Source organism: Xiphophorus hellerii, chromosome 19 (genome assembly GCF_003331165.1).
Source record: "Xiphophorus hellerii strain 12219 chromosome 19, Xiphophorus_hellerii-4.1, whole genome shotgun sequence".
NCBI classification, from domain to species: domain Eukaryota; kingdom Metazoa; phylum Chordata; class Actinopteri; order Cyprinodontiformes; family Poeciliidae; genus Xiphophorus; species Xiphophorus hellerii.
Window position 1 is genome coordinate 6,168,408 of NC_045690.1, and position 14,597 is coordinate 6,183,004.

The 14,597-nt window shown below is 40.2% G+C and overlaps 1 protein-coding gene across 1 annotated transcript; it reads left to right on the forward strand.

Moving 5' to 3' along the window:
* The first annotated feature begins 7,938 nt into the window (after positions 1-7,938).
* LOC116709570 (homeobox protein six1b) lies at positions 7,939-10,283 on the forward strand. The gene is made up of 2 exons (XM_032548199.1): positions 7,939-8,796; positions 9,598-10,283. The coding sequence occupies exons 1-2, from the start codon at positions 8,237-8,239 to the stop codon at positions 9,890-9,892; spliced, it is 855 nt and encodes a 284-aa protein (XP_032404090.1). The 5' UTR covers positions 7,939-8,236; the 3' UTR covers positions 9,893-10,283.
* Positions 10,284-14,597: the final 4,314 nt, after the last annotated feature.

Sequence of the window (14,597 nt, forward strand, 5' to 3'; positions counted from 1 at the left end):
TTTCATTAATACGAGTGCCTTTTAACATTTTCTGTGAGGGATTCAGTCAAAGTGGAACAGAAATGAGCTTCAGAGGTCTGCAGCCTCCTTAAAGGGGACCTATTATGCAAAATTCACATTTGGGTCTCCACTGCTTCTAAAAACAGCCCAGCACAATAAAAAACCCATTTTTCTGACAAGAAGTTAATTTTTTTGGTGTCTGAAAAGTGAGACATTTCAAAAAGTCACATTTTTACAGGCATTACACCGTTAGCCTAGCAACCCATGTGGAGCTCCAGCATGTTTGGTCAGCTGGTTTTACGGCTGTATCCGCTGCACAATGGCTGCTAGAAAGAAAAAAAAAAACAAGTGCTTTGTTATTGATTTACCATCCAGAAACCACTTCCTGCATTCTTGTTGACTACGCAGAAGGTTCCACTTCTGCTTTTCAAAGATGTACGGTTGTATAATTGCCCATCTGTTGGCAGCCATTTTCATGTGTGAGTGTAAACATTGAGTTGGGGGCGTGGCCCGCAGCAGCTTATTTGGATTTAAAATGACAGAGACCCTAAAACAAGCTCATTCTTACAGGAGCTCAAAATTGACTAAAATCTCTTCATCTAAGAATGATTTTGTGCAGAAAATGTGACAGACAGTTTTTGTTTTAACCCATCCTAACCTGTTGATGGAAGCAGGATAGGTGACCTTTAACTGAAGGAGCGCTGAGGCCATTTGTCCAACAGTTTTCCCAACAGGACCCGAGGTTCTTACATTAACACATTTCAGCCCTACAGCCAACTCATCACATGTTTTCATGCCTTCCCGTCTTCAGGATGTCTGAGCCGACCTTTCAGTGAAAGTATCCTCAGTGCTTTAATGGTATAAACCAAAAATTATGAGCAAAAAGTCTTTATTTGTTGTTGTTTTTTGTTTGTTTGTTTTTTTATCTTAGCTTGAATTATATGTTTGTTATCTGAAATTATGTGAATGTATTTTTCTAAATCTACGTACTGCAATAAAAGTTTATATTTATAAAAACGTAGAAAAGAAGAAGAAGAAGAAGGCTGTTTTATTCCTGCTGCGTATGTGATTTTACGATGACTGATAACAATATGGGATAATGGAGATTTTAGCGACACAGTAAGCCTGTAAGGAATGTGAGTTTACAACAGAAAGCACATGTCCTCCTGATATTTAAAAGTCCAGCGTTGCCAGATTGAAAGGACGGCGAGGGGGGAAGTAATCCAGCAAGCCTTCTGCAGCTTTCTGCAGACCTGTGGTGATGGTTTGCACATGCTCGACAACCTGGACTTCATTAGGCCTCCTTTTCTCATCTCAGCCTCTGTAATTCAAATAAACAGCAATGAGATTTCCAGAAGTAAAGCTCCATTTGGGTGGGAGGTCCAAAAACTTCCCTCAGCTCAGGCCAAACCAAAAGCTTTTCCCCCTGAAACGAAGGCCAAACCCCACATGTGAGCTGCTGTCACTCACTCAGCTCTTCCTGCAAATTTGGGGGAATTTACTGTAAATTTCCCGTTTCAACTCGTGTCCACACTGCAAAAACAGAAAATCTTACCAGATATTTTCTAGTGTAATCATCTCTCTACACTTGAAATGAGACAAAACTAACATACAAATACATTTTCAGCAAGATACGGGAGCTTGTTTAGAATCGATAATTACTTTTAAAATAATTTATTCAGTAATGTCTTGTACATAGGGTGCTGGTTTTTATTTTTTGTCTTTTTGAACAATACAAACAAAACTCCTCCCACACTGCAAAAACACAAAATCTGACCAAGTAGTTTTAGTCTCGCTTCTAGTGCAAATATCTTAACTTACAAGTAACTCTTCAGCAAAAATTGGGAGCTTGTTTTAAAGTCAACATTTCTTAATATAGATGAAAAATTATTAGTTCCATTAGCAGATTATTTCACTTATAGCAAGACATTTTTTCCATGTTATAAAAGAAATAATTTGCCAGTGGAACTGGAAACTTTTCATCAATATTAAGGAATTACTTAAAACAAGCTCAAAAGTTTCCTTTAAGTTAGTTTTGTCTTATTTCAAGTGTACTGAAATATTTGCACTACTTTCAAATATCTAAAAGTACCAAAAGTAAGTAATATGCTTACTTTTGGTAAGTATATTACCAAAATATAGTTGGTAATATTTTGTGTTTTTGCAGTGAATTTCTGAAGGAGAAAACTAAAAACCAAATGTAAAAGTAACATTCCAGCAATATATAATAACAATAAAAAGTACTATTTCCACTGGTTGATTATTTTATTTATAACATGGGAAAAATGTCTTTTTATAAGTTAAATAATATTTTTAAAGGATAGCCCTCAGCATCATGGAGATAAAGTGAAAAAGAAGTGGCCCAAGTAGAGAGCCCTGCGGTACACCCCTTGGTAAAACTTTCTGGATGCTTTTTTGGACATTAATCCTCAGAGGAATTTGTTTGCCCTTGCAGTGGAACTTGTTCTTTCTTTTATCAATTAAGAATTACTTACTTAAAACTAGCTCCTATTTCTTACTGAAAAGTTACTCTTAATGTAGTTTTGTCTCATTTCATGTCTACTAATTTATTTGTAGACCTGGTGTGACCTGGGCAGAGAGACAAGACGGAGGCAGAAATTTTATTTTTTAATGTTCAGAAGTGTTTTTCTCTGTGGATTCGTGGGATAAGATCTAACGGCTGACCTAAATAAACAGAGGCTGCTTGTCTGTGCTCACCGTTGAGGTGCGGTGAAGGAGGGAGGGGGAAATGGCAGCAACTATAGCGGGAAACAGGGAGGGAGAGGCAGGCACCCAGGATAAAGTTACCTGTGCACAGGTGACCTCGTCGCCATGGGCAGTGGATTAGCTGATTGTTGGGTATCGGGTGACTCCTCCTGTAATATTGAAGAGGGTGAAAACAGCTTTGTTGGAGCCCAGAACAATATTCCCATTTGCAGCAGAGGCTCCACAGTCTGTGGCTCTCACGGGGAGGAGGCCAGAGGAAAAACTCCAAATTCAACCTTTTGTGTTCAGCAGAACAAAGATGAAAACCAGAAAAACCGGGATAATCCTATATCTTTGAATCAGTGGGTCATTTTGTCCACAATTTAAATTGAAAAACATAAAACCTGAGCTGTAAAAGAGAGGGAGCTCCTCCCAGAACTTTGGCCTTATTAAAAACACTGACCCCTGATCTTTCAGATGGTTTCAAAGCTGACATTTAATGCGGCGCAGCAGACTGCAAGCCACATGTAACATGACCTGGGGAGCAAGGTACTCCACCACTCTACGTCCCACTAATGAGAGGGCAAGGGGTCAGCGGGTACCAGCCGGCTGCAGACCCACCACTTTTAACCAACCTGGTTCTGCCAGAAACATCGTCTGTTTGCTCCGATACTCAGCGGCGGAATCAAATGTATTGTTTTAGAGGGAAAGTATTACACAAAATACACATTTTGTATGTTTTTATACTTCCATTTTGATTTCTACTGCTTATAAAAACAACCCAAGTGTTTACAAAAAAAACCCATCCAGCTGTTTTTTTTGGCAGTAAGTAATTTTTTATCCTTTTTTGGTGTCTGGAAAACGAGCCATTTAAAGAAAAACTATTGTTGAGACACAATCTATAGTTAATACACAGTTACCTAGCAACCCCAGAACTCTAGAGGTTGCTAGGTAACTCCTATAGTTACCTAGCAACCCAAGCTGGGCTTTCGCACATTCGGTCAACCATGATATGCGCTGTACAATGGCTGCTGGAAAACAATTTTTTTGTTGTTGTTCATTTCCAATGTAACCACTTGTTACATTGTTGTTGGCTGTGCAGGAGGCTCTACGTCTGCTTTTCTAAGATCCACAGTTGTATAATTGCGCATTCTGTTAGCAGCCATTTTGTGCCAGTGTAAACATGGAGTGAGGGGCGTGGCCAGAAGTCGCTTATTAGGATTTAAAGTTACAAGACGTAAGAAAACAGCTGCATAAACACAAAATCTTGCCTATTTTTGGTTTAATTTCTACCACAAATGTCTTAGTATACTTAAAATATGACTAAACTAACTTACAAGTGACCCTTTAACAATACATTTGAGCTAGTTTTAAAGTAAATAACTCCTTAATATTGATTAAAAAGTTGTAGTTCCTCTGGTAGATTATTTCAGATAAAATGTAAAAATGTATTTTATAAGTCAAATAATCTACCAGAGGTAGATTAATAGAAGTAATAAGCAATTGTTTACTTACAACAAGCTTCTACATTTTCTTAAAAAGTTACTTTAGAGTTAGTTTTGTCTCATTTAATGTACAAAGATATTTTCACTAAAAATTCAACCCAAGACTTTTGGTTAGATTTTGTGTGTTTTGCAGTGAAAGAAGGATTTTGTGTAAAATAAAATAAAAAAATGTAACGGACATGTTTTGTGTGGATCCTAAACTGTTCTCAGTAGGTCACCTCTAACAGTCGGACAGCAGTTGGGAGGATTTCCTGACTCAAGCGACTGTCTGCTGTCGCCCGTCACTCAGCTGCAAGCATGCAACCAGCGCATGATTCACCGATTTGTCCTGGATGGCATGGGGCAGAAAGCATAACTCATGCGGACAGTTTTAAGCGTGCATGTGTGGAGGAGGAGGCAGCAGCTGTGAGGCAGCATCAGGGCCGTCAGAGGTGTTTCCCAAAGAGAAACCAGCAGGCTGTAACAGGAGCAGGAGCCCGGATGACCAGAGAGGATCACAGCTGCCGCACGACTCCTGAACCGCCAACAAGCCCGGAGAACGACTGTGTGACTGCGCAGCGCCCCCTCCCTGCCAGCACCCACATCTCATTTCAGCCGCGTTTAAATCCTTCATTTTGTTTGTTTGTGTTTGTCCGCCTGCCTCGTTTGTTTATTTATCAGCCCCGCAGCCAGAAAACGGAGCCTCTTTAAAACAAATGTCCTCATCTGCACACCCGGGTGTGTTTATCGAGGCAGAGCTCTGTAAAAGCCGCCTCTTAATTGCATATTTGTGGAGGTGGGCCCTCTGAGGAAATGCGTAATGATTTTGATGGTGCAGGGAAGGGGGGGTCTAACCCCAGCGCACTTGTACCAGGTCTAATTTTCCAACATGACAGGAAACTCTGTTAAGCTGATAATTGCAGCTCCAATTTCATTTAACTCACTCATGTCAACAGTTGTGTTTTGTTTTGATGGAAGGAGCTGCACCTTTTCCCTCTTCTCTGGATGTCTCCACTCCAGCATTTCTAGTTATTTTCCTTAGAAATAGCAAAAATGACGCGCTGTTTGCCCATTTTATTTAGGGAAATAAATGAGAGAAGACGTTTAATGGTAAGAAACTTGAGGACGGATGTTTGTTTTGAGTCTAACGCTATCTGCTATCACATATAATTCATTCAAGTTGTGCTCCATTCATAAAAAGAAGAAAAATAAAGAAAAGTACGGTTTTGTTTCAGGGTGACATTTTTAAGAGCCGATTTCCTTTTTTATTCATCTTTCATCATCTCCTTCTCTTTTTTCTTTAATTGCAAATTAAATAAATAAATAAATAAATAGACTATCGCTATGATTTCTGTAAACTCTTAAATTTCTGCCCAGCTCAAACCTGTGAAAACCACTTTAGGATAAATGGTTGATTTACTCTTTTTATTTCATGATGAAAATGTTCTGACTTCCTAAAATCTGAACATCTAAGATTTCAGCAGCACAACAGCTGCCATTGTGCTCGTTTTTTAAAAGTTAATAAAGAGTCCAGAGAGAGAAGAGAGAGGGAGAAATGAATCCTTTCTGCATGTAAGCCTCTTTCCGAGAGCAGTTCCGAGTGATCGACTGCCCCGGGATTGCTTTACGTGTCCGGGTTGTGAGAAGGCAGCGCTGGCCGCCGCAGTGGAGGAGGCGGAGAGCCCACATCTTGAAATAATCTGGCCCCCCGGGCTGCGGGGGTTAAAGGAGGAGGCGCGGCGCAATGTGGTAGAGATATTAGAGAAACCCGAGAGGCGCCCATCAGACAGCTCATTTACTGAAGCACTGAGGTTTTACACAGCCGAGACGCAGCCGGAGCCCACTGCAGTCCACGCAACGTGTCCTGCGCAAACACACGCATTTCACACCTAGTTTTATGCACACAAAAAATCCCCTCATTGAAACAACATTATATATATATATATTGATTAAAAGAAATCAAATGAAACACATGAATTTATTTAGTATTATTTCAAGAATTTTACAAAAGACGTATATATAAATTGTGTATCCATTATCACTTTACAGTAAGATGGCTAATAAATATTTCATAAATATTTGTGTACTAAATCACATGTAATCACTTTATAAATCATTAATAACCGTCTATTATGCATTAATAAATGGAGCATTGATCAATATATTGAACGTGTATTGATGGTTTTGCTGATGGCGGTGGTTAAAATGTAAAGTTTCTCAATTGTTCACTGTGTGTTGCTTTAATTTTTTTAATTTAGTGGTTTTATGATGTAAAGCCCATTGAAATGCTGAAATGTGCTGCACAAATACACTTGATTAATCGACTTAATTGATTAATTAATGGTGAGGAGGAGACCTGCGGTTTCTCTTTAGTGTTATACTAAGCTTTTATAAATGTAAATTTTAGGATATAATCTCCTTCTCACCCTTACTTAATGTATAAGAGACACTAATGATTTATAAAGTGTTTATATAGATCAATTTATAACATTTATTATCAGCCATCTATAAATGGAGCCTTATTGTAAACTAGATTAATTCAGAAGTTTTATGTATATAATTTCTCTACAAATTGTTAGAATAATTAACAAGCACAAGATTATCCATTATAGGTCTTTTAACTCGTTTACACCTGAAAACTGCCTTGACTCTATTCTATAAAATGAGTTTTAAAATATTTTGGAGAAGGATAAATTTTAAAAAACCCTCAATAAAGCGCACAGTTATGCGGGATGAATGCTGAACGGGAATTCTGTTTCAGACTTTTGGTGCAGATAAAGAAACGTGATCCGTGAGGCTCAAACCAACAACTGCACCACCAAGAACCAGTGTGGCTCAGAACTCATTTACTAATGGATTGGTTTAGTGTTTCAGCCCACAGAAAACACTGGAGCCAGTGTGGTGCCCGTCTAATCTCTGAAATATAAATGCGCACAGCAGGCGAAGGGGGAAAAGTCCTGCTGTGACGCAGAAATTCATTTATTTCTCCTGTTCTTCAGTTTTACACGCATTAGAAAAATTACATCAGCGCTTTACATCTCACTCTTTGTTTAAGTTCTTTACATATCCTGAATTTTCCCTAAATGAAGATATTTACCCAATTCTTTTGCCAAATCTCGCAGTTTTTAAACATGTGGTGTTTTATGCCAGACTCTCACACTCACACATGCGCACACTCTCCCTTTAAGTGGCTGGTTTCCTTCTGGTGGTCTATGGCCCATAACTCCTTTGGCAGGTTGTATAGGTTGCTCATAAATAAGCGCGTAATGGACCCACCTATCATAGGAACTTATTAAGTTATACCACCTCATAAAATAAACAGCTCCTGCGATTAATCGAAGAGGGAGGAAACAACAAAATGCTCAATTTGCTTGTGTTTGGTTTGGGCCACATTAAGCAGTAAACGGGTCAAAGCTACAAGTTCTGGAAGAAGTCAGTTCTCTTAAGTCGTTCATCTCCACCACATCATATATTCAACATTAATATAATCGATTATTTCTTCGCTTGTATCCCTATTCATAACTGTAGACGTCACAGATCCTTTCATGGTCTGTGCTGAGGGGAGTTTTTCACTCACCTCCGTGGCATGCATCATTATTTTTCAGAAGTTATAATCTAGAGTGTGTTTTTAAGAGCTGTGTAATAATTGATTTGTGTTTAGGTGCCGCTCTGCTCCCTCAGCTGCAGCGGCAGAGGGACTGTGGGGGCGGGAGGTGGGCTGCGCTCCTATTTCAGCCCCTGACGCACTGCCTCTGGGGAGGAAACGGAGCTGCAAACTCAGTCCTGCTCTGCTGTACAGGGTGCAGGGCAGAGGGAGAGCCAATCATCAAGACGCACAGGCTCCCTTTAAGCCTGACATATCTCCAACAGGAACAAATTGTCCCAACAATCAACATCCCAATCTGCTGCGCGCATCAGGGGTTGCGGAGGAGCGGATTGCCCGCACAGATCTGCGCAGCGTGGACGGGACTGCGGTGGATTTAAGAAACTTCGGGACGATCTGAAATCGCTTTGGATTCCAGGGGTTTTCGGTGGAGGAGCTTATCATGTCGATATTACCGTCCTTCGGGTTTACGCAGGAGCAAGTGGCGTGCGTCTGCGAGGTGCTGCAGCAAGGAGGAAACCTGGAGAGGCTCGGCCGCTTCCTGTGGTCTCTGCCCGCCTGCGATCACCTCCACAAGAACGAGAGCGTCCTGAAAGCCAAGGCGGTGGTGGCGTTTCACCGCGGGAACTTTAGAGAGCTTTACAAAATCCTGGAGAGCCACCAGTTCTCTCCGCACAACCACCCGAAGCTGCAGCAGCTCTGGCTCAAGGCGCACTACGTGGAGGCGGAGAAGCTGCGCGGCCGGCCGCTCGGAGCCGTGGGGAAGTACCGGGTCCGGAGGAAATTCCCGCTGCCGCGCACGATCTGGGACGGCGAGGAGACCAGCTACTGCTTCAAGGAGAAGTCCAGGGGAGTCCTGCGGGAGTGGTACACGCACAACCCGTACCCGTCCCCGAGGGAAAAGAGGGAGCTGGCAGAGGCCACGGGACTGACCACCACGCAGGTCAGCAACTGGTTCAAAAACAGACGGCAGAGGGACAGAGCCGCCGAGGCCAAGGAGAGGTGCGTTCAGCTGCCACGGAGCACAAAACTGCTCTCATTTCAAAAACGTAAAAAAACAACAAAAAAAAACAAATTCATGCTGTAGTTAAAAGCACTTAAACATGGAAGATTAACTCTAATACGGTTTTCTTCTGATAGCATTTTGAAGACAGCGCCTCTTATTACCGGAATTATACAACAAACACCTGAGATTTCATAGAAATGTTTCCAATTTCTTTCAAAAGTAACTTCAGCTTTCAGTGTCTGGAAGTTATTCTGACTTAGCATCAACATAAAGGACAAAACACGATTAAAAAAAAGAGGTGAAATGGGGCTTTTTATATAGAGTTAGTGAAGTATTGGTCATCATTTTATTTTTTTACATTTTTATTTCAGATTAATTAAAAACAGGACATGGTCATGTGATTGTGGGAATGAAGCTGAGTAAATATTATTATTATTATGTCAGCTGAGACGCTTCAGATATTTGTTTAGATCTAAAATGACTTTAGAAATATGACTTTTTTAATGTGAAAAAGGTTTATTTTGTTTATTTGTATACCATTTCATAAATTGAACAGCTCCTGCGATTAATCGAATAGGGAGGAAACAACAAAATGATCAATTTGCCAAATGAAATAATAATAATTATAATAATAATAAGAAGAATAAATTTGTTTTTGACGTGGATCAGTAATAAAAATCAGCGTGGATTTTTTTTTTAAAGAAAGGTTTGTTGAACATTAAATAGTTAAAAAAAAAAAAAGTATTTCTTTTCACATGAATGAGCATTTTTCTGCCTTTTTTTGTTGTAATTTCCAGAGAGAACAGCGAGAATAGCAACGCAGGCGGCAACAAACAGAACCAGCTGTCCCCTCTGGACGGAGGAAAGTCTCTCATGTCCAGCTCGGAGGACGAGTTTTCTCCGCCCCAGAGCCCCGACCAGAACTCTGCGCTTTTGCTCCAGGGCAACATGAGCCACCCCGGGGCCTCCGCTTACCCCATGTCCGGGCTGGGGGCCCCACAGCCGGTGCACGGCATGCACGGACACCCGCACCAGCTGCAGGACTCCTTGTTGGGACCTCTAACCTCCAGTCTTGTGGATTTGGGCTCTTAAAGAGCCCGCCATGATAAAACCAGAAAAACCAAAACAACCGAAGAGGAAGAACTGACGCGTGGATCAGATTGAAGACATGTATGAAAAAAATAACACTATAGTAGCCTACCTTATAATATAGACTGACTGTCTGTCGTTAAATTTTGGTTAGAGCAAAACTCCTTAATGCGCTTATTCTTCATCCGCTGAATGGATGTTTTATTTTTTGTTTTTCCTGAAAACTCCCTCTTAACTCAAGAAACACTTAACAGGATCAACCACCTGCTTAATTTATGATATTTTGTTAAAACAACAAAAACAATTATAGCAACTTCTTGCGATGGAAACTAGGAGGAGTCGTTTTCATTAGAGCCATGGTAATTAGTTTCCAATAAAACAAAATTAATGCATCTGTCTCCGTGTTATTTGTGCATTTAGTATGGATTGAGAAATATAAAAAAACAGTATTTTAAAAAAAAGAATTCAGCAAAAATTAGATTTATTTTTCTGGACAGAGTTTATTGGCTATTTAATGAACAAATTATGAAGGACGTGGATTCAGATTCAAACAAAAGGGAGTCAACATCAGCAGCTGCCTGTCGCTGTGTACACAGGAACCAGCTCGCTTCTTTTTTCACTGAAAACCCAGCCTGCTTCATAACGCATGTTTGGCTACAGGAGCGCTTTTTTTTTTTTTTTTTTTTTTTTTGTCCGTCTCTCGTCATTTTCCGCTGCGGATCATTGGCTTTTTGCTGCCATGTTTTCCTTTCCTCTCTCGCAGAGTTTATTCTGTCGGTTCCGGGGCCATGGGAAAGAGCCACTCCGACACTTTACAGGAACATACAAGCAAACAAAACCTAATAATAATAATAATAATAATAATAATACTTCCAGCTCTGCAGCTCCCCACCCCACAGCCTGCTCTCCTCCCTGCTCATGTCAGGGTAAATTGTTTTGAGCAGAGAGCACCGAGGATTTCCTGAGTATAATCTGAAACAGTCGCCGCCTGCCTCACTGCCTGATTGCAAAGATTGCATGCAGAGGGGCTGCAGCACCCACCGCTGCAGCAGAGGGGGCCTCGGGCTGTTTTCTGCATCCCGGAGGCCTCGCTCTCTTCCAGGCTTTTCCTCTGCTGCTGTCGCTGCTCCCGCAGAATCGAAGCAGCTTTTTGCTTCGCTGCGTCCTCAGAAAGTCGTTGATTTCATTTGTGTCTTTCTGTAAGTGTAAAATCTCTTATGATGTTTAAATGTTGCAACACAAACTCAGATTAGATGGTTTTAAACTCAGATTGTTTTCATGTAAAATATTTCAAAACAAAACAGATGCACCATAAGACTTGTGATTCTTGCAAAACAAAACAAACATTTAAGTCACAAGGAGGACGGTGACGGAAAATAAATACTTGATATTTGACATGCAGAAATTTTTATTTTATATAATTTACAAAATTTTCTGGTCAAACCCACATTTAGCATGTTTTCCACCATAATTTACACTACAAATTTCAATTTAAAGAGCAAAATTAGTTGATTTTTACATAAATTACAAATAATCTTGACACTAATCCAAAACCAAAATGCAAATAGAATAATAATATCCTTTAGTGAAGGATCAAAGTGACATTCAAAGCAAATAGACTCACAAAAACAGTAAGAAAAAAATACATAAAAACATAATAAAGAATAGAAATACTGTACAGTAAGGACAAAACTTCAACATAAATACAGTGTAGTTATCAAAACAGTCCAGAGGAATTAGCAACTGAGTTGGTTAATTAAAAAAATGTAAAAAATGTTAATGTCTATTTGAGCATTTAAATTACAGAATATTTATAATTAGTGACAATAAAAACTGTGTAACTGTAAAGTCGTACATGGATGTAAATATTTACGCCGTTTGTTGGGAGAAGTGATTGTTTTAGAGTTTTAACTCTGCTAGGGGGGAAGGAGGTGCGTTAAAGCTCTTTAGTGCATTTAGGATGAATATATTATCAAAGAAAGCCTGAAATATAAAATTAAAAGCATTAAATGAGGTTTTCAAGTTGAGCATTTTTCTTCTGCTGGATTCAACAGATACGGAAACAGGACAGATCAAACGTTTGGGAAGAAAATCTAATTTTATAATTCGCTGGCATTCACTCCAACAAAAATAAACATGATTATATATATATATTAAATTACTTATTAGAATGCATTTTTATTTTAAATGTTTGAATTTTTTTTTTTTTTGCTTTTGATTGCATTTTCAAGCTTTTCTGACTAACAACATGCATGACACTGATTTTCTTTTCTTAATTTTGGACATAATTTTTGTAAATATTCTCAGCAATAACAACTAAACCATTCATTTCTTATGTTATTTTTTCAGCTGTATTCTGAGTAAATACATAAAACAGGTTGTTTTTGTAAGAAAGGCACTGATCTGTAATGTAATGCAATGTGGATAACAATAGATATTATTAACTTTTATTTCACCAGGAAAATCCCACTGAGATTAAAAATGTCTTACCAGAGAATCCTGGTTAAGCTATATGAGATTCTTTGTATAAACATTCCTTCTGATGCAGAAGTGCTGCATGTTTCTTCAGATTTGGATAAATTAAAAGCCAGGTGATCATGAAAACTCATGACTCCTCGTAATGTAATGAAAACATGGCCGGCAGATTTCCAGACGCTGTGAGGATTAAACTCCAACTCTGGTCCTGGATGACAGGCAGCGTCTCCTCCAGGAAGTCCAGGAGACGGAAATCAATCTCTCATGGAAACTCTTTTAATCAAGCTCAGATCCTCTGCTTCCGCATCAGCATCTCTCTGCCGTCTCCGCTCCGCTTTGTTGTTTGTGTCTCTTCAGACGAGCAACAAGTGCAAGTGGAAGAAGACCAAAGCTGGAGCTTCGCGTCCCACTGAAGCCGGCCGGCCGGAGCCGGCAACAACAGCTGCTGATGGCAAACAGACGGCGAGTCATCAACAGGGTATTTCGGCGTAAGTGGCAGTGGCTCTACATCAGCAGCAGGAAGGGCCCTGACGTGTGCAAATAAACATGGAGAGTGGCCTGCGCCGTCCAGCTCTGCTCAGCTCAGGTCAGTGTTTCCTCTGGAGCATCCAGAAAACTGCAGAGATTTGTTTTTTTCCTTTTGGTTGAACTGCTTGCCTGCATTGAAATGTACATTTTGAACGTTTTTGTCCTTCCATTTAGTTTTCTACTGCTTCTAAAACAACCCAAGAGCTTAAAAAAAACATCCAGACATCTTTTGGCAATAAGTTATTTATTTATTTATTTTTGGTGTCTGGAAAATGAGCCGCATCAAAAACCTCCCGATTGTTAAGTCAGATTCCGTTGGCGCTGCACTGTTACCTAGCAACCCCAGAAGCCCAGCACCGGTGCTTAGCAACCCAAACAGAACTCCACCACATTGAGTCAGGTGGTTTTACCGCTTTACAATGGCTGCTGGAAAAGACAAGTGTTTTGGTTGTTTGTTCACCTTAAAAACACAAAATCTTAGAAAGCATTTTTGGTCCAGTTTCCAGTGCAAATATCTCAACTTACAAGTATGTATGTTGCTGTTTGTGTCTTTTTGAGCAATACAACAAAACTCCTCTCAACCTGTCAAAAACACCATCTCATGTCTTGCTGAAAGTCAGTTTTTTTAGTGCACTAAGATATTTGCACTAAAGAGTGGACCAAAAAGAAAAAGTCAATGTGTTTTTTGTAGTGAGCTTTTTGTTGCTGACTTGCCATCCAGAAACCACTTGCCACATTCTCGTTGGTTGTGCAGGAGGCTCTACCTCTGCTTTTCAAAGACATACAGTTGTACAATTTTGAATCTGTTTGCAGTCATTTTCACGTGGGGGGTGTGGCAAGCAGCAGATTGTTTGGATTTGAAGTGGCAGGAGGCTCTGAAACAGATCATTCTGACTAAAATATCATTATCTAATCATAATCTAGTGTAAGAAAAATTAATGAACATGTTTTGTATCGCTGATAGACTCAAGGAAGTTTAATAGGTCACCTTTAAAGAAAGAAGAAAAAACACACTGGGAAGACTGTCCCAGGTATCTATTACCAGAAACTGCATGAGGATTGTGTGTGTGTGTGTGGGTGGGTGTGTGTGTGTGTGTGTGTGTGTGGGTGTGTGTGTAAGAGAGAGAGGAGGTGGGTGAGGGAGACGGGGAGGGTTTGGGTGGGTGATGAGGGACAAAAGGATCTTTTCAGGTCTGCCTCAGAGGGGTGGAGGTGGTGGTGTGGAAGGTAGGGGGGCAGAGAGATTTTCTTACCAATGATGCATGGATCTGACAATGCTCCTGGCTGTGTGTGTGTGTGTGTGTGGGTGTGTGTGTGTGTGTGTGTGTGTGTGTGTGACTGCATGTTCCTGAATGCTTCTTAAGAAAACAGAACTGATCAAAGTAAATCCCACACAGTAACTAAACAGTTAAATTTCTATACCATAAATCTTTGACATTTTGCTGGAAAATGTTAATTGCGCCGATACGAAGGGCTGCAAGCCAAAGACAGCAGGAAGCCATTCAGGAAGCCTCTATGTGACACGGCTGAAAGAAATATTTATCTCCTTCTTCCACTCCTCTGAGTGATGGCTGACCTGGAGTTCAGAAACCAGGAGGAAGAGGAGGAGGAAGGACGCCGAAAAGAAAAAACCCAAATATGAGGGTGTTAAATAGCATGTTACGCGTCAAATAAAGGCCAGTTATATATGTCCTCCAAATGACGG

Bases quoted from the DNA above. Each gene is read 5' to 3' on its own strand.
- LOC116709570 (XM_032548199.1), top strand. From the start codon at position 8,237: ATGTCGATATTACCGTCCTTCGGGTTTACGCAGGAGCAAGTGGCGTGC. The intron at 8,797-9,597 runs GTGCGTTCAGCT...TGTAATTTCCAG, and splicing joins GCCGCCGAGGCCAAGGAGAG to AGAGAACAGCGAGAATAGCA.